This window comes from Lutjanus erythropterus, chromosome 12 (assembly GCF_056507025.1).
Source record: "Lutjanus erythropterus isolate fLutEry1 chromosome 12, fLutEry1.hap2, whole genome shotgun sequence".
Taxonomy (NCBI): domain Eukaryota; kingdom Metazoa; phylum Chordata; class Actinopteri; order Lutjaniformes; family Lutjanidae; genus Lutjanus; species Lutjanus erythropterus.
Window position 1 is genome coordinate 12,136,757 of NC_139328.1, and position 20,216 is coordinate 12,156,972.

At 41.1% G+C, this 20,216-nt stretch overlaps 1 protein-coding gene across 1 annotated transcript in view; it reads right to left on the bottom strand.

Moving 5' to 3' along the window:
• Window positions 1-8,225: 8,225 nt before the first annotated feature.
• The window catches only part of LOC146317684 (apoptosis regulator Bcl-2-like), a 34,055-nt gene continuing 22,064 nt past the window's right edge, over window positions 8,226-20,216 (bottom strand). Inside the window, exon 2 of the mRNA XM_084731684.1 lies at window positions 8,226-9,815. Within this exon, the coding sequence (XP_084587810.1) occupies window positions 9,678-9,815 (138 nt within the window). The 3' untranslated portion in view covers window positions 8,226-9,677. The remainder of the gene's footprint in view (window positions 9,816-20,216) is intronic.

Below are 20,216 nucleotides of genomic sequence, written 5' to 3' on the forward strand. Positions count from 1 at the left end.
GCCCAATTCCAAAATATTTGGGAAAAATGTAAATATAAACGGAATGGAATTATATGAAACTCCTTTTTCACCTATGTTCAATTGAGTACTGTACAAAGACAAGATATTTTATTCTAAAAAAAACCCCAAAAACTTTATTGTTTTTTGTAAGTATATGTTCAATAAAAGTTGGAACAGCAGCAACAAAATATCGTAAAAGTTGTGGAATGCTTAAAAAACACACTGAAAAGGTTAATTGGCAAATGGTGATATGATGACTGGGTATCAAAGGAGCATAAAGGCTCAGTCATTCACAAGCAGCGATGGGGCGAGGGTCACCACTTTGTAAAGAACCGTGTGGGCAAGTTGTCCAACAGTTTACGAACAGCATTTCTTAACGCACAACTGCAGGGAATTTAAGGATTTTGCTGTCTACAATCCATAGAGTTATTAAAAGATTCAGAGAAATCTCCTAAGGCGCAAGGCTGAAAACCATTGCATGTGACCTGTGACCCCTTTGGCAGCGCTGCATTAAAACCCCACGATTGTGTAAAGGATATTACTAAATGTGCCTGGGAACATTTCAGAAAACTATTGTCAGTAAACACTTTGTCGCTGCGTCTACACATGCAAGTTAAGACTCTATCATAAAAGCCATGTACTGATTTCTGTGGGGCCTGAGCTCATTTGAGATGGACTGACACAAAGTGGAGAAGGATCACCCAGATTGTGACCAGCAATACCTTCCGAAGTCAGCATCAACGATTGCATAGGGGTGTGTTAGTGCCCATGGCATCATGGGTAACTGTCACATCTGGGAAGTTCATTCATGCTGAAAATTACAAACAGGTTTTGGGGCAACATATGATGTCATCCAGATGACGTCTTTTTCATGGTCATCCCTGCTTATTTCACCAAGCGTTACAACAGTGTGTCTTCATATTAAAAGAGTTCGGGTACTAAACTGGCCACTCCCAACTGAAGAAAGAGGTGAGCAGCGTTGTGTTGAATGACATGTCAGTTGACATAATTGCAGAGGTTTCATGGAAATGTCTTTTTTATTGTTGTATACTATATTTACTGACAGTAAATATAGTACAGTAAGTGTTGGACTACATATAGATATATCACTATTGTAGCTATTGGAGGTATGTGTTACAGGGTCTAGAGGTGCATAGTTAGCATGGCCTGTTGTGGGGAAGGGGGCCCAATGTGATGTAGCCAAGTCTAGCATAGCTTACATAACATAGCTTTATAGCTAACATTCAACCAGACAATAATTTCACTTAAAAGACACATTCATGTACCTTTCTGTGTGGGTTTTGTAATAATGGATGAGGCTGAATGTTCATATTATTTTTTTTTTTTTTTGGAGCTGCAGACCTTGCATAATGCTGTTCTCTTACTACTCCCCTTGACAACATGCTCCTTAAATCAAATTTTTGTTATTTTTGGACGTTCCCCCTCAATGACAGCTGCTTCATTCGTTGGCCTCTGTCTGTCTGCTGCATTCTAGCGCACAAGGTTTCCAGCTTTGCACGCATCGCACTAGAAATCACCCGATCAAATTCAAAACATGATATCCCTGCAAAATATAGGCCTATTAGATTTCAAGTATTGGACTTTATGCTGCAAATATTTATTTTAAAAAAGTCGAGCCCTTTCAAGTCATCTGTCTCAGGCCTCAAGTCTTGAATACCAAATTAAAGCCAATTTGAGTCTTTAATCAGTGCTAGTCAAGCAAGTCACAAGTCCTCAAATTTGTGACTGAGACTTTAGTCAAGTCATGTGCCTTAACGCACTCGCATAATAATCCTTGGTCCTGGCTATACATATGTAAATCTTTAGACGACTTTTTAACACATATGGCTACTTTTGTGATGAACTACTAGAGGGAACTGTGTTGCAATAGTTTCATATTTTTGCTTTTTATTTCATATATACTATCAGCCGAAATCCTGAAAAGCAACTCCATAAAACATACTTGAAAACACCATCTTGGTATGTGCACTAAGCTTCGGTTTACTCTCACTTTTTATTAGACATTAAAGAGTTTTATCTCACTTTTTACAGCTTTAAACAAGTAGTCTGAACTGGTTTGCTGCTGAGCACTTGATCACAGACATGATGTGTAGTTGGTAGTTACACCACACGCACTCCCCGTCCTCTTCCCTGCTGATTACCATACTGCGTGAGATCTAAGATGCTTGTCTCATGCGTTTTTTTGATTAGACATTTCTGAGATGACGATCACCAACCACAGACGGTTGAACAGTCATCACCAAAGCTGTAAGCTGTTGAGCTTTCAGCCCTGGAGCCTTTTCTTTTCATGGCATGCAGCCCTGAGGATATTTTAGTGCAGGGATAGGCAACCATGTGCCAGAGCGTGCTCATCGAGAAAAGACTGGTTTTTATTTCAGCAGCTGATGGTTCAGCCTCTATATTTGAAGATGATCTGCTCGGTGAAATCAGCTGTTGTTTCCGGGAGACGAGGTAGAAATTTGCAGGTGCTTTTTTTTTCCGTCATTCCAGTTTTTCACAACTTTTTCAACCAATTTGATCGCAGTGACTTCATATCATTGTTTTTGGTTTTTGTTTTGATTCGTGCTTTTTAAAACTTCATCCTTGCAGTTTTAGTAGATGAAACTATTTATTGATAGAGTTTGTTTGCCATGGGTCCTAATTTAATGTATCACACACTGTTGGGGGGGTTGGGGCACTTTCTCAGTCATTTTGAAGGAGAGAGACATATGCTCTGTCTATTTGCATTCTACACAATATACAAATTAACTGTAATTTTTCTAAAATAATTATCTTTTTTTCCCTCAGATGACATTAATTACATGTACATTTTATGCAGTGTATAATGCAGAAAGCGATGATTGAGGTGATTTTATATTTCGCACAACGGAAAGCATTTATGAGCTGCTTCTTGTTACTGTAACCTCAGTTCCATAAAAGTTGGGATGTTGTGTAAAATTTGATTTGCGAAAAACAATTCAACCTAAATTCAATTGAAAACAGTACAAAAACAAGATATTTGATTTCCAAACAGTTTAACTTAATTGTTTTTTTTTGTAAATATACACTCATGCTGAATGTGATGCCTGCAGCATTTTCCAAACAGTTGGGACAGAGGCATGTTTACCACTGAGATACATCACCGTGTCTTATAACAACACTCAGTTAGCGTTTTGATACTGAGGACACTAATTGCTGAAGTTTTGAAAGTGAAGTTCTTTCCCGTTCTTGCTCAATATACGACATCAAGTGCTCAGCATGGGGTCTCTGTTGTCACATTTTGTGCTTTTGTAATGTACCCAACATTTTCAGTGGCAGACGGGTCTGGACTGCAGGCAGGCCAGTCTAGTATCTGAACTCTGTTACTACAAAGCCACTCTGATGTAACATGTGCAAAATATGTCTTGGCATTGTCTTGCTGAAATAACCAGGCAAGTCCCTGAAAAAAACAAAAGCCTGTGTACCTTTCTGCATTAATGGAGCCTTCAGAGATGTGAGAATTACCCATGATGCCATACAATCACAGATGCTGGCTTTTGAGGTTAGCAGTGGTAACAACCTGGATGATCCTTTTTTCTCTAACCCAGAGGTCAACATGTCTGTGATTTACTCAAAACAATTTCCTGAAAACCATCTCAGAGCTCAGGCTCAGAGTCTGTAGTGTTTCTGGATGATGTTGATATATGATATATTCTCTTTGCATGGTAGAGTCTTAACTTGTATTTGTAGATGGCGCCACACACTGTTCTTAACAACAGTTCTCCAAAGTGCTCCTGATCCCATACAATATCATTTATACAATTATGTGGGTTTTTAATGTTTTTTTTTTTTTTTTAATGCAGTGCCATCTGACAGGATCAATTGTCAAAGATTCCCTGAATCATTTAATGATATTATGGAGTATAGATTGTGAAATCCTAAAATTACTTTCAGTTTTGTGTTGAGAAACGTTGTACTTAAACTGTACTATTTGACCCAGCAGTTTTTCACAGTGTGAATCTCTCTCCATCAATGCTTGTGAACAACTGAGCCTTTCAAGGATGAGTGCATATTAACAAAAAACAATAAAGTTTATCAGTTTGAACATTAAATGCATTTTCTCTGTTCTGCTTTTATTGGATCAATCATTGCATGATTGCATTAATTACATTTTTATTTAGGTTTTACACATCATTTTTGTGATCACGGTTATATGTTAAATATGTTGGTCAGATGAGGGTTAAAGACTGTGGTTGCCTGATGTTTTCAAACCCTTCTGGAGTGTTTGTGGAGCAGCCACAAGGTGACACTGTAGCACAGAGACACGTCAGGCAGCTCAAGGCTTCTTCAACCAGAATCGGTTGCTGCAGTTGATCCCATCCTGGTGTAATAAGTAATGACCTCTTTCTCACTGAATATTTACATTCCAATAAGAGACGAATGATTCCCAAGCAGTGCTTTTTTCCCCTCTCTTTTTAGGAAATTGGTAGATTTCAGCAGGAAGTTTTTCAACGCCGCAAAGGTTGCCTCTAAATGAGGCAAAGGTACAGTGAGTGGATCTGATGGACTTCCAAATGAGGGGTGAAACTGGACCAGACTTACTCCAGACAATCTGCTTTGATCTCCCAATCTCCCCTGTGATACCCAGCGCTGGGAAAGCCTCCTCTACACCTTGTAGCCCTAAAGCAGAAGAGGCAGGAGGGCTTCACCATCCTCCCCCCTCCTCTTCTCACTGCCCATCTTTCTTTACACACACACATTCACCATCCACACCCACACTGGACTCTCTTTTGAAAGTCTAGGGCTTGATTTAAAATTCCTCTTCAGAGCGTGTCATGCATTTTATATGCATGGCGAGTGGGAGAGAAGAGGAGGGATTGCGTGGGGCTCAAACCCAAATGAACTTCCCTACGCTGTTGGTCTCCTCAGGGATATATATCCACACACACACACACCCCACTTTCTTTCACTCCCCTCATTTTCTCGCACCCACTCAACTCTTTCAACATTAGTTTTACTGCATCATGCTTTTCACAAATTCCACTGAGCAGCAAGAGTGCCGTAGCCTTTGAAGACAAGTGTGATCAGAACAGAGGCAGGGGGTGTAAAAAAAAAAAAAAAAAAAACCTGGCCGCAGGGCATTCGGGTTTTTGCACTCGTGTTTAGCAGCGTATGGAGCAGAGGAGGGAGGCTGACAAGTGCAGTGTTTGGGGACAGCTTTGATGTCTGATGGGGTGCGGCTGCTGCTGCTCATGTGCACACAGTCCTTCACAAGGAGACTTGTCACACTGACACAGCCAGGCAGGCTCATATTTACAGTTCATAGATAACACATAATCAAAAGAGCACTGTTGATACACCACTCTCCATCTAAACATCTCTTATTCTCTTTCTGTCTTGCTGACACGCTCGGAGATGAAGCTGAGAATCGATCAAATAAAAAATAGCAGACACAACATGAACTCGGACTGCAGCTGCTTGAGAAATCTGGTTTATTAGGAACAATATGATCCGGCTAGCTTATCGTGGATATAGCAGTAAACAACAGAAACACAATTCACTTTTTTTAAGTGCTACAGGTTTGTGATTATTATAGACATAAAACAGTACAGCAACCATAGTGCCTACATTCATATAATGCACAGAGAATATAAAAAAATTACAGTATATTGCTGTTAAACTGTTCTGATTCCTGCTCATAAATCACCCTCTGTTTATCTCTTACATACACATCACTAGGAATATCACACACTGCGAGCTGTTGTAGGGAGAATGGGATGGTTTATAGTGATAACTGAGACAAGGTTTAAAGGAACAGTTCAGTCCCAAATCAGAAAATCATGTTTTTGTCTTAACTGTCGTGCTATTTATAAATTTAGATTGTTTTGGCGTGAGCTGCTGAGTTTGGGGGAAATTGGTCGTAGAGATGTCTGCCCTCTCTTGAATATAATGCAACTAAATGGCACTCAGCTTGTGGTGCTCAGAGTGCCAAAAAGTACATTGTCTTTTTCCAGAAATCATGACCTGGTTACTCAATATGATCCACAGAGGCTACTGTGAGCAGTTTCATATAGGGCTCCATCCAACAATTATTTTCATCATCGATTAATCGACTATTAATCAGTTAGTGGCTTGGTCCTTAAAATGTCAAAAAAAAAAAAGTGAAAAACGTTGATCACTGTTGCCCAGAGCCCAGGCTGACGTCCTCAAATGTCTTGTTTTGCCCCAAATACAAAGATATTCAGTTTAATGTCATAGAAAACTAGAAAAATCAGAAAATATTCACATTTGAGAAGCTGACATCAGAGAATTAGGGCGTTTTATTTAAAAAATGACTCAAAATGATTAACTAATTATCAAAATAGTTGACAATTAATTTAATAATACATATACATATTGTAAAAACAAGTGTTTTGCCCACTTTACATACATCTACAGTTGTTTTTATGTGGATCAAACAGTCATATGTTCAAACACACATAACTTGTCTGTCGTAATAGCAACTTTTCTTTTTCCTTCTGACCTCTTCCGCTTCACCGTTTCGATTTTTCTGTCCTTTCTCCGTTTCATTCAACTTGAACTCCTCTCTTTCTGTCTTGATATCACTTGATTAGTTCCTGCTTGACTTCTGACATGGATGGACAGATCTACTTAAAGGGTGGTGGGGGGGTGATGGTACCCCTTTCTGCACCTGCCTTAGAGTACAGGTAGCCTGTAGACAGTTTTGGGACCATGTAAGCCCCCCCCCACCCCAGCAACAAGTTGGTCTGTCACGAACCCCACACCCCAACCTCCAACGTCTATGTAGATGGAAGAAAAATAGTAACCGGGTCATGATTTCTGGAAAGAGACATTGCTGTAATTTTTGTTTTTTGGCACTTTGAGCGCCACAAGTTGAGTGGCGTCTAGTCCAATACATTCAAGAGAAGGAAGACATATCTACAGCTAATATCTCATGACTCTGCAGCTCACACCAAAACAATCTAGATGGATAAATAGCACTATAGGTAAGAGTTAAAATATGAATTTTTAATTTTGGGGTGAACTGTCCCTTTAAGTCTGGCAGGTCAACATTTTACAGATAAGCACTGAGTTATCATGGGAGCACAAAGTTGACAAAAGTTAAGCTGATATAGTACAGTAACACTAGACAAACCCTCCACAGAGAGATCAGAAAACCTCACTGAATAGACTCAGTGAAGTGAAGCGACATGTATTCTCATTAAGCTACCTTTGTTTTTTGTTTTTTTTATTAAAGATTAATACAAGTTAACTTTGGTTTCCAGCTCTCTACTAGAACTATACTGTAAATCTGTGGCAGTTTAAGCTGTAAGTAAAAGTTAAATCGACAGTATAGCAGCCTTAAGCCAATATTAATACGACACAGAAATTCACTTTTTAAACATTTTTCTTGTTATAATAGCAGCCAGGAAAACATGTAGTTACAGTGTGATTCCATAGAATAGAAAAAAGTGAAAAAAAAAAAAATCTCATCAAAGTACTGTTAAAAAATCTGTGATCTGGTACCTCTCAATAAATAGAAAATGCAACTTCTTTGCTGTTATTTCTTATCTTCTACCCTACTCTGTTATAAATATGGTTACACACAGTGAATATCTGTTGTATCTTTCATCCATGCAACAAAGAAGTTGAAGATTTTTAATGACAGTGGAAAGTAAGAAAAAAAAAATCACTTTTCCATAACCAACTTGCTAAGTATTGTGTACAACAAAATATTCTGGAGCCTGTTAGCATTTCCAAAAATTTCTGAGACTGTAACACAAGACAGACATCAATAAAACAGGCTGAAAGGAACAAATCAATGACTGAATGCATTTGCAGCCTGGAGAGAAGGGACATCTCAGGTTCCAGCACTCGGGACACACTGGCTTTAGTCCTAAACTGAAACCCTGCCGCTGCCGGCCGTGGTATTCCACTCAGTCATCTGTGGCCAGGCGAGGTTTTCTCAGTCCACGTCAACAAGCGTCTTTGTCAGAGTGGATTCTAGCATTACTGAGTCGCTGTAGGGCCTCAGCAGCTGGTTGTCAGGGTCAGTTCTGAAACCTGGGGGAGCCCAAACAATCTAACCACAAAACAGACTGAGTTAAGAGTGAGAAAGCTGCAACAGAGGTAGAAAATAGAAGAGAACTGAGAGCTTTTAGAGATGCTTGGTGCTTATCAGAGGACGCTTTCAGAGGACCAGTGTGTAGGATTTAGTGGCATCTAGTGGTGAGTTTGCAGATTGCCTACGGTGGCTGCGAAACTCTGCTGTGGCTAGAGAGCTTCACAGGTCTAAAAATTCAGGCCTGAACCCAAAAAGACCCATCTAAAATGTAAAATCTGAGACCTGGACCAATGCAGAACTGATCCAGCCTGGAGACACAAAACAGACCGGCACCAGCTTTGGGTCAGGTCTCAGGTTACTGTAGAAACATGGCAGTGCAACATGGTGGCCTCTGTGGAAGAGGAGCAGCGCCCTCTGAGAACATAAATGACTCATTCTAAGGTAACAAGAACACAACGATTCTTATTTTCAGGTGATTATATAAGAATGAAAACATACTTATGACTATAATCTGCCATTTCTGCCAATAAATCCCCCTAAATCTTACACACTGGACCTTTAAATGGGTTAAATTTTGAGCAGAGGAGCTGTCTCCTTCACATCGCCTGGCTTGAGGAATGCACATTTTCAAATCTTGTCCGTGTTGCAGGGGCCTACTCCCTTCTTAAGATGCAGACTGCAATATTTATTTTACTTCTACCTCACTCTTTTGTGCTGTGCTCAACATTTTTCTCACCAACGTATGACATTTTTATGCAACAACAGGCTTCTCCGGCATGTTTTCCACCCCTTGAAAAATTCCATCTTCAGTGTTTTTCTGCGGCAAAACGACACAGTTTGTTTGGGGCTTGGCGTGCTGCGAAAATTAAAACCAACATACAAGTCTCAATCGTGGAGCTTTCAAAAGCTTCTCTGCAAAAGAAAGCTCAGCAGAGCTCGGTCCTCCACTGGCCCAGCCTCTGTTTATTAAAGGCCAGGCAGAGTATAATGGTGCAGTGTGTTCAGAGTTCACTGGAGCTGTCTGAGGAGTGAAAGCAGTAACTCGCTGGTTGTAGCAAGCTGTTTCCATTATACATTCTGAGCAGCTGTTCTGTGGAGGAAGTCCTTTGAAGGACGGCTGCAGGGGGGGTAACTGGAGTCCACAGTTCAAACGGGGTTCTTCACCCTAACAAGCAGGGGCGGGGCTGCGGCATCATTGTCCCTGCGCCCCCATCATCCAAAACAGAGGTCCCGCATGAGCTCTGACACATGCAACGGCTACACTAACACTCAACATTCATGCTATAACTAGTACAGAAGCAGGCAGAACAACAAAAAGCCTCCTCTCTCCTCAGCCGTACTCAGATTAGTGTGATTACATCTAAGCTGCCTCTTTTCAAGACGTCCTTGCTCCGTATGGGCTGTTCATCTGGATGCTTCAGTTCTGTTTTGATTTGTGTCTGTTTTGACATGGAGGGGCGAGGAAGAGGGAGTTTTCTTTGAAGAGAGCCAGATTCGGAAGAATCTGAAGGTTGTCTCTGAGGGGTCTGGGGCGTCTTTAAAAGGAAAAAGAATAAGAAGAGGCACGAGGAGAGGGCAGAAGGAGGTGGATGAGAAGGAAAAAGTCACGCTGGTAGAAAGAAAGAAAGCTCGTTCACTTCTGGGTAAGGTACGCCCCGATGGTGAGGCTAGCTGCCCCGAGCGCGGCCATGCCGAAGACCGTCTTAATGGAGGGCCAGGAGCAGCTGAAGACGGAGTCTCTCTGCCTGTCATACAGCTCCACAAAGGCGTCCTGAGAGAGAGAGACAAGAAGAGACAAACAGTTATTCGGGATGTCAGAGAGTATGTGTTTATCAATGTGTGTGTTCTTGTGCCAGTTGGTAATCTGATGGTTGGAGACAAACGAAAATACCACACAAGATAAGGCTGGCATCTCGTTTGAACCTACTGAAGATGTAAATCTTTAAAAACATGTCACAAACTTAGAAATTCGTTTACGAAAAAGGCTCAGTACTGTCCTAAAACAGAAGGGCACAGTAGTGCTTAACAAACATTACTCAACAGGAATAAATGGTGCACATGATTGGGACTATTTTCAGTTGTGGATTAATACACATTTGTTGTTCTAAGTGAGTATTTCCAGCAGCAGGATGATGTGTTTGGGATTGACTCTAAATGCTCATGTTCATTTGAATGAAGGAGCATGTCATCAATACAACAGTGCTGCCCATTTATGTGTTTTTATAGTTTTTAGACAGCAAGGAAGCTCTTTGGCACGGAGTAATAAACTTTATCGGGCTTTGATTTTTACAGGAGCCATGATGCCCATGGCCACCATGCCCCATCAGTCTTGCATTCTAAAATTATACGCCAGTTAGATCACAAAGGGGCCTTGATTTTTAGATACCAGAGTCTTTTATTGAGATTCTGAATTCTGTTTGGGCAGCATCAAGTGAAACACTGTGCACACAATCAGTGGTGGATTTGATTTAGAGCCTGGTATGAAGTGTTGGAAAGCCAGGCTATTTTTGATGATAGACGCAAGTCCAGCAATACCAGCCCAGCGGGAAGAACTCATCCTGATGTGCCAGTGCTGCAAGGCTGTGACTGAGAAGGCCGACTGGGCTGAGGTAATACAATTTCATAAAACTGGTGAACAAATAATGCAAGAAACTAAACATACGGGTAATGCTACACATTGCTCTTATATTTCTACGTTGTCTTAGCTGACCCAGTGACCCAGTCTTACATGCCTATCAAGTATTATAGCCTTTCAGTCTATAATCAGGGGGCCAAATGGTACGTTTGTAACATTAATGGTGACAAATGTACCATTTGGCCCCCTGATTCCCCATCTTCAAATGAGTCCAGTGCCAAACAGTGACATTGACAATACTGTATTTTGTTATGCTCATGTAAATAGAGTTATTTGAATTTGACTCTGATTAGTCCAGGCTAAGTGTGTCTGAACTTTTGACAGGCATTTGTACAAATATAAGCAATTTATAAACACAGCCCCCCAAAAATCATCCTTAACCCTTGAGTTAAATTCATTATTTCTGTGGAATTAAAATTGTTTTTTATTTAGCGGTCTTGCTGCCCTGGCACTTGGCCTTCGTGCCCACAAATAATGGACAACCTCAAAGGCCAAGTGGCCTTGCCCCTAAAATGATGAAATTCCAGGCCTGCAGCCAGCAGTTGTTAGTAAGATCAATTCATTCTTGGATTTAGTCTTTTCATGGGTTTCCACTTTCTGTTAGTGGTATCTAGCCATACACATAATTTTGGTTTTACCTTGATTTCACCAGATTTTGAGATCCTTTGAGATTTGACAGTGGAGGTGGTAATTATTGAAAAATTATGGATAAACAATTTAAAAACAAAATTTCACCCCAGCAGCAGTACATTGTTTACTCTTAGATAATCCGCACAACACTGCCGGGCTACCATTGTGATAAAAATTGGATTGAATTCAGTAAATGGAATTTTTAAAGAAGCAATATATAACAGTTACACATCCAAAAAATAAATACTGCAGTCCAAATAGCGAGTTGGACCCAGGATGGTATATTACAAAGGTTGAATCCCTTTTTAATAATGTAATAAAATACAGTGAAAGTGAGTTGTTTCCTTCCACCTCCTCGTCCCCAGACTCGACGAAGCTCAGGCAGGCTGCAAGATCATTGCAGGCTAGAAAAATTTTAAATTTGACAATAACAAGTAATTACAAGTCCTACACTGTAGATCAGCTTTTTATCATATAGCTGTCTTTCTTACAACTCATCAATAGACACTCATGAACATTCAGCATTAAAGTGAACTAATACACCTGCTGTAGTGTTCACTGACCTTAACCTCTGATGACATATGGTCATTTTATGATTTATTACAGTAAATATAATACAGATGTTTCCTTTAAATGCCACAAATAAGCTTCTATCACCTGTATTGGAATGGCAGACAAAATCTCAAGGGCAGATATCTCCAAATCTGTGCAAATAAAACAAAAATTATACCCATGGCTGGATACCTCTAGAGATAGGGGAGAAACCATGTTTTTTTTGTAATTTGGGTGAATCGACCCTCGAAGATGTAAATCCCTTGGCCAGCACCACTAAATATGAGTGGAAATAGAGTGTTATTACATCCATTCTGCAGTCAGATCCATTAATGTTTATCAGCTCTCACACCCTCCTACGCACAACAACCTCAGACGCCCTTCATGCAGCGAGACACAACACAACCAGAAACAAACATGGGAATCACCAAAAAAAAAAAAAAAGACCCCATTCGCAACTGCACATCAACAGATTTTGGTGTGGTGTTTTTTTTTTTTTAGCATGCGGACGAGCGCTGCCGCAGCACTCGAGCATAAATGTATTAATGTTGCTCAGAGGGGGCTCCGCTTTCTGCTGCTAACACGAGTTTTAAAGGCAGTCTGTTACGAACTAAGAATGTGTGAGCGTCTGTAAGATCTGTGGAGAGAATACCACGGCTGTGTGCCTGCAGACGAGGAAATACAGACATCTGCTCATAGGCAGTGACAGCAGGAACAGCTGGACAGGAAGTCATGGTGCTAAGCTCCTAGCGCTCCCACACACACACACACACAGTCACACAAGTGGATTATCTTGAACCCTACTACAATAGAGTATGTTTTAGAGAGGATATATCAACAGTTTCCTATTGAATATCAGCTCTTTTGTCATGAAGCAAACCACATTGTTAGCAGTGTTGTGAAGCTCCTTTGATGCCTCTGTTTTTAGCTGTAACTTGACCTATCTGTGAACAATGGTGAATTGTTAACTTTAAATCACTACAACATTACTGTGTCGGTTCCCATGAGAATCTATTATCATTCTATTTCAATCTGTCTTGATTTAACTCAATTTACCTGCAGTAATTATGTTGTGTGTAATTCTAACTGGAATACATATGTTTCATATTTGACCTTGATACACTGGAAGCAAAACTGGGTCATAAAAAGTGTTACATTTTTTAATATACAGTTTCCTTTTTATCAAACAAAAAGCCCACGCAGGACTAAAAAAAAAAAGGAGACATCAATTCTGAAGTGCTGTGGGGAGACAAAAGTATTTCCTGTTTCCCTCTCCTCCCTTTCCGTCTTGTTGCATTCCTGAGGCTGGGGGGCCAGTCGCTGTCACAAAGGAGGAAGGATCAGCAGTTTCTTCCCACTTTAGACCCTCTGGTGTCAAAACACACAGCAGTCTTAAATCAGCTGGTAATATCTTTAACCACATGGCATTTCCTTTGTTGCAGCTGAACATTTTCAATTATCCAGGGCTAAAACAAGACTAAAGGGACTACAGTCATGCTACAATAGTAGATCTGCCAGACTGAACTCATCACACACAGCTGCGCTTGGACATAAATGCTAACTTTAGCATGCTAGCATGCTCACAGTGGCAATGCAAGTGTGCTAATTCTAGACAGGTGTAATGCAAAGTGTGCCAGCAAACTTTTCATACGACAGGAGGAACGTAACAAAGCATTAACGTTACATTAAAAATGTGTTGTCCTTGATATCCTTATCCTGAAACACACCTTACCAGTGTACGAAATATCTGGTGGCAATCGGGGGGTCCGGGGCTCCAATATAACGATGAACTGGTTGAATAATACTGGACATAATAAGCCTTTGAAAGACATTTTACTGACAACTGCAAGTCACAAATAATCTCTTAAATATTTTTCAAGAGACCAACCCCCCCCCCCCCCCCCCCCCCAAAAAAAATAAAAAAATAAATAAATTTGCTGTAGAGGCTTTCAGGGAGTTTCATGTGTCAATCAGTTGGACTTGGACTCTCCGACGCTCATTGTGTTTCGAAACATGAATGTTGCCATTACTTTTGTTTGAGACTGCTGGTATTGCTGTGGAGCCAGCTATGTTTGAAATGGCATAAATGCTAAAGGCTACCATGTTTAGGCTAATGACAACCATAACTCATACTAGTAGGCTACAATCCTGACTTGTTACTGGTGTGTCTGTAGCATCAAAATATGTACATGGCTTTATTGTTTTTGTTGTTGTTTTTTTTACAGTGGTATCGAATGGGGTATTTGGAATTGTGACATTTCTAGTATTGTTACATCCCTGATTGAGATATTTCACAGGATAAGTGAACATTGCCCCACTGGTGGAGCAAATAGAAAAGTATGGGATCACCAGCGTAATCCATAGTATTTATCCTCTAGCGATCATGAGTGCCTGAACAAGTTCATGGCAATCCATCAGTTTTTGAGATATTTCAATCTGGACCATCCAACAATGCCATCCCTTGTATCGTGCCTCTATTATAGCTAAAATGAGAATCAAAATGTCAGACAGTTTTATTCTAGAGAACTTTGAACAAGCTCAGTCTTCCAGTGATGATTCCCCCCTTCTTTTCTCCAGGATTCAGGTATTAATTAGAGAGCAAGCTCTTGAGTCAAACCTCCAGCTGAGAGGAATGTGTCAGTTGGCAAAAACACTGCCTCCATCTTTTTTTTTTCTCACCTATTCCAGGAAAATAACAGTTTGCCGAAGCAACAACACAAACCAGCCACTGGATCCAAAAGCAAGTGCATGTGACTGACCGCTAGCGAGGCTCGACGAAATGGCAAACTCATGATGCGCGTCCTCAATATGTCCCAGACAGTCGGCATAGATTATCATCTATTTAAGTCTGAAACAAAAGCGGGCCAATTACTGTAAGAGGTTCATGAGAGTGGTGATGGATGTTTAAAAGAATCCTACAAGGACACGGACGGTAATAACTCCAGACTGACCCAGGGGAGAGCTGGGAAGTAGAGATAGAGGAAGGGAGGGAGGGTGTCAGGTGGATATCATGAGACTGAGGCATGCTCCACTTCAGCTCCAGGAACTTTTTCACCCACACGTTAGCAAGCAGTGCAGCCACAACCATGTGAGTATAGTGTGAAAAACAAACCTTGGTACCTTCTATTTATTCCCTTCCTCTCCTCTTTTGCCCTCTTTCTCCTCCTGTGTTGACTGTCATTATGAAAACCTGAGCCTTTGAAGAAAATAATAATAAGCAGCTGGCAAAAGAGGACACAGAAGGTTGACAGGGGTAGGAAAGGACAAAACATCTGCATTCATCACATCAACAAAAGATGCCATAATCCTCAAAATCTCCCATTGCCCTGCAGCAAACCATCTGCCATTGACAGCAGGTGTGCATCTGGGAAATAAAGTCCAGGCTGCACTTCTCTACAGTATTCATTTTTTGGATCAATGGCTTTTTAAAGGTCACAGCCGCCCAACAGAAGCCAAGAATCCAATGGGAAAATGCCTAGCCAGGTTTACACACTCCCTTTCCCTCGTTTTTGTGGCTGCACACAATGTATCCCTCTGAGAGACATACAGAGTAAAGGAGTCCGACTGAACAGCGAGGACTTGAGAGGATCCCATACTCAGCCATGGGGTGGCAACTTGCTGCCCTGAGTGTCATGGTTACCCCGGCTGGAAGCTTCACACATGATTTGCTTTTCCCACCAGCGGGAGAGAGACTGTCCTCGACTTCTTGATTTGTTTTTCACATGATTTAGACCTCTGGGTTTTGCTCAGTGTCTTTCTTATGGACACAAAGGGATTTTACACTGTTGTCTTCCTCGGAAGGCCTTAACGCTGTCTTAAGGGCAACAGGAAATACCAAACATTTGCCAGTTCCTTTGGGTATTCCCCTACTATTGGGAATGATCCCTCCACTTGTGTGGAAGATAATGAGTCATCTTGTGCGCTTGGCTAGCACTGTTAAAACCCCAAGCAGCACTTTGCCAAAACAGAAAAATGATTAGGCAGTCATCTCTGTTTTGGGACGTTTCTGTGGGTAATTGCGGCCAGGCTGAGGCTGAGAGAAAGGGATGTGGGTTAAAGTTCAACTTGTAATTAAAGTGCCTGTTGTGGCTTCGCAGCTATATTCACCTCTGAACTGAGCTTCTCCCCACGCTCTGTTTATTTCCTTAGCATCCACATAGTAACATCCTTATAATATTGCATACGCTGCTGCCGCCGTCCCTCTTTGATTTTCTAATGAGCCTCTTGCAGATTTCTCCGCAGCTAATTAAAGTCAAACAAAATTCTCATTTCAGGAGCTGAAAGGGAGTAATGGGCGATTAAAAAAATGCAAGAAAGGCATTAATGTCCTTTCCAATTGATCTGTTTTGGGATGCATACACAGATGCAAACATAACAACACCCCTCTCCAGACACAATAGGTGACAGGACAGCAAGTCCTCGTCTGGCAGCCAGCAAGGTCAGGTTCGATCAAATCTCCAGAGTGTCATCCATCGACTGGCCTGGCAAGAATAAGATGACGGAGGAGTTTGTTGCAATACTCATTACCCAGTGAATCCCCCTGTGTCAGCATCACCAAACAGCTTGGAGCTGAGGGCACTGAGCCCTTCACTACCCTGTGACAATACTGCAATACTTGGAAACAACAACCTCACAGCCAAGTGATGACAAACTGAGTGGAAAACTGTACAAATTTGGAAAATAAGGCCAAACTTTTAGTGGCTCAGACTGACAAAAAAATAATGCCTGTTGAAATATCTGCAGCTTCCTTCATTTAAAACATACATTTCAAGCTCAAACAAATAGTTAATTGATTAGTCGATCAACAGAAATTCTGCAACAATTTTGCAATAGGAATGGTTCACTATTTTGGGATTCACATCACATTCTGGCTGAGAGTTAGATGAGATGATGGATTCCACTCTCATCTGTCTGTTAAATATGAAGATACCAGAGCTGGTTAGCTTAGCCTAGCACAAAGACACCATAGCTAGTTTCCACTCTGTTTCCAGTCTTTGTGCTATGATAAGCTAACCAGCTGCTGGATGTAATCCATTCTAGAAGAGAATTCGATGATAACACAAGCTAGCTAACAGAGAGGCAAGAGTCCAGACACACTAATTAGAATATTATACATGTTGTCAGCGCTTACATAGATGTATATCATGTTCTGTCTCACTTATCTAACCCAGTATTTATCAACCCTGGTCCTTGGGACCCTCAGTGCTGCATGTTTTGGATGTTTCCCTGCCCAAACACACCTGATTCAAATTAATATGTTGCTATCAGGCCTCTGCAGAGGCTTGATGACGAGCTGATCATTTTAATGAGGTGTGTTGGCATAATGTAAAATATGTACAGCAGTTCACCCCTAAGGACCAGAGTTGGAAAACACTGACCTAACCCAGTGTAAACATATAAACAACAATACATTATGCATCTGAATTCAACACTTTCAACTGTATTTGTGTCAGTCAATCAATTTATGAGTCATAGGCACGTGTCATGGGCTACAGCGCTTGTGGCTTTTAGAACCTGTCAGTATGCTAACGGTCTTTTCTAAAGAGCTCCAGGAGGCTACACCTTCCTTCGTAAAGTGCTAAGCAATAAAAATGCTGCGTTTATGGCGTCCATGGTGTTGAAAGGTGCACTTGGTAAGTGCATGAAGTAACAAAATAACTGTCTTCAGCCTGATGAAAACGCTTATGGTGCCCTCATAAGAACAAATGTGTGCACGGCGACCTTGTTTAACTCCAGAAAACAAATAAGCATATTTCCAGAAATGTCAACCAGTTCCAGTAACTGTTAACTGTTAAATTTTGAGCAAAAATGGCAAATATTCTAAAATGTGAGGATTTTTCTCTTTCTGTATTTGGTATCTTTTCTACTTGAATATCTTTGGGTATTGGACTGCTGGCTGGATAAAACAAGTAATTTTAGGGTGTCACCTTGGGCTGTGGGAGATTGTAATGGGCATTTTTAGCATTTGCTTACATTGTATTGACCAAACAATTTTATTTAATCAAGGAAACAATCAGCAGATTAACTGATAATGAAAACAGTAATTAAATGCAGCCTTTATCCAATGTATGCTAATTCATTTCATGAAGTATTTAGGTTTGCACAGAGAGCTATAAAACTGCTTGGAAGATATTAAACCTCCTCAGTAAACCTCACAGGAGAGGTGAATAATTGTTCAAACTAAACCATAAATTCCATCTGTAAAGGTAAAACACAGCTATACAGTTTCAAACTGAGATACATTCTCAGCTGATATACTGACATCAGCTCCTATAAAAATATCAGGCCTTTCAAATATTCCTATAAATTCACCCAAGGAGTTAACAGCCACGATGGTAACTATGAAGTAATGTCCGTCTGTCTGATTAAAAGGGAACAGAAAGTCTTGAATCAAAAGAGATAGGAAATCTTTTTAATTTGCTTTCGCTTTGGGTGTCATTGAAGACTCAGGTTTCATATTTGGCAGTGTATGTACTTTTATTGGACTCAACTGTAAGGGGAGAAACACATTTGACGTTGGATGCTACCCTAAAGGCTCATAAATATTCAAATTTGCGTCAGCAGCAGCAGCATTTGTGTGTTTACAAAACAGGACGCTCTCCCGTGGGAGTGAGCCTGCTCTACTGGAACATGAAACGTGATCACCAGTAAATCATCCACACTCCTCATGACACTCTGCATTTTTTTTTTTTTTTTTTTTTTTTATTGTCTCCGTTTTTCATTGTCTGAACCGCCGGATAAATGAGGACTGTAACTTTACACATGAGACGACGGTTTCTGTGGAGATGATTAACGCTTCACTCGGTTTTTATCCCATCAAGGAGGAGAATCACTGGAGTTAAACTGACCAATTTGTGCAGCAGCATCCAGGTTTTTGGAGAATACAGACAGATTTTTATTAGACAGACACGCTGTAAAAAATAAAGATTCTAACTAGAATCATAAAGGGTTCTTTGGCTTGTCCCCATAGACGAACCCTTTTTGGTTCCTGGTAGAACCATTTGGAACCCTTTCAGAGAGTTTTTGCGAGAACCCAACATAAAGAGCTGTACGTAGAACCATTTGTGAAAGGTTTCCCACAAAACCTCCAATAAGAGGTTCTACAGAGGACCTCTCTATGATGTAATGGTTCCATCCAGAACCCCCTCTGAACCCACCTTCTGGGTGTGAACAAGAAACCACCAAGGGGGTTCTCCTGAGAACCCTTTTGATATCGCAAAGGCTTTATCTAGAACCCACCTGAGAGGTTGTACTGAGAACAGTTTTTTTCATTCCCATGGTTTAATCCATCTAATCCTATAATCCACCCAGGGGGTTCTACCGAGAACCATTTCATATATGGTACAAAGAACCCTTAGTAAACCTTTGATGAACCTTTTTGGATCCTTTATTTCTAAGAGGGTATTTACTTAACCTTGACTGAGCAGATTTATGCTCCTTGCAGGCCGTTTATTCTTGTTGAGCTCATTGATTTGTATTGATCAGCTTTGATCCAACATGAAATGAAGGACTGGGTGACCTTGCAGGCTCAGAGAGGTGTGAGGGCAGGTGAACGGACACAGACTGTGTTTGGTCTCCTTTCACTTGCTCTCCTCCCGGTTTATCGGCACCTCTGCACATCTTACTGCAGCTCAGAGTGTATCCTTTACAATCAGTTACTTCTGCATGCAGAGCAAGGAGACATCAAAGCAAAGGGAGAGCCACAGACAGACAATCCTTTTCTCTCACAATAAATCAAACAGCTCAGTCAATATGTTTCTTTTATTCTTTAAAAGAAGGCAGGTCTTTGATTTTGACCTTCAGATCTATTTCAACCTCAACAATTAATCCAAAATCCTTCACCGTGTCCAAAACTGGGCACAATGGCCTCCTCAAATAGACACAATGCAGCTGAAAGGGGATGTCTGCCTCATCTGAGGATGTCTGTACTGAGCCCATCCGGCCCCTCAGCGGAGGAGGAAGTGACAATACTCAAATCGGACAGAAGCAGCAAAGACTGTCGTGCTGCTATAAATATCAAGTGGCTTCATGTGAGCTCCCGGTTCACGGGCTGCCCAATCTAATAAAACAACTCTCATCACCGCCGCTCCTCCCGTTTAAAAGGCCACGGATGACGCCTGAGAGCAGGAGGGGAGGATGGAAAAGGGCCGCTGAGTCATCATCCACACTTGTGAAGGCTGGTGTGTTTGGAGTGCATTAAACCTGGCTTGAGTGGCTTTCCAGTGAAGACAGGATGTCTGCCACTTGGGTTGTCTAATAGCTCTGTTCTCTCCAAGGAAGGCGTGCACAGAACATTGACTGTTCCAGTGACGTGTTTGTGGCTGCAAAAATCCATGTAAGCATGTGAAAGCCAAA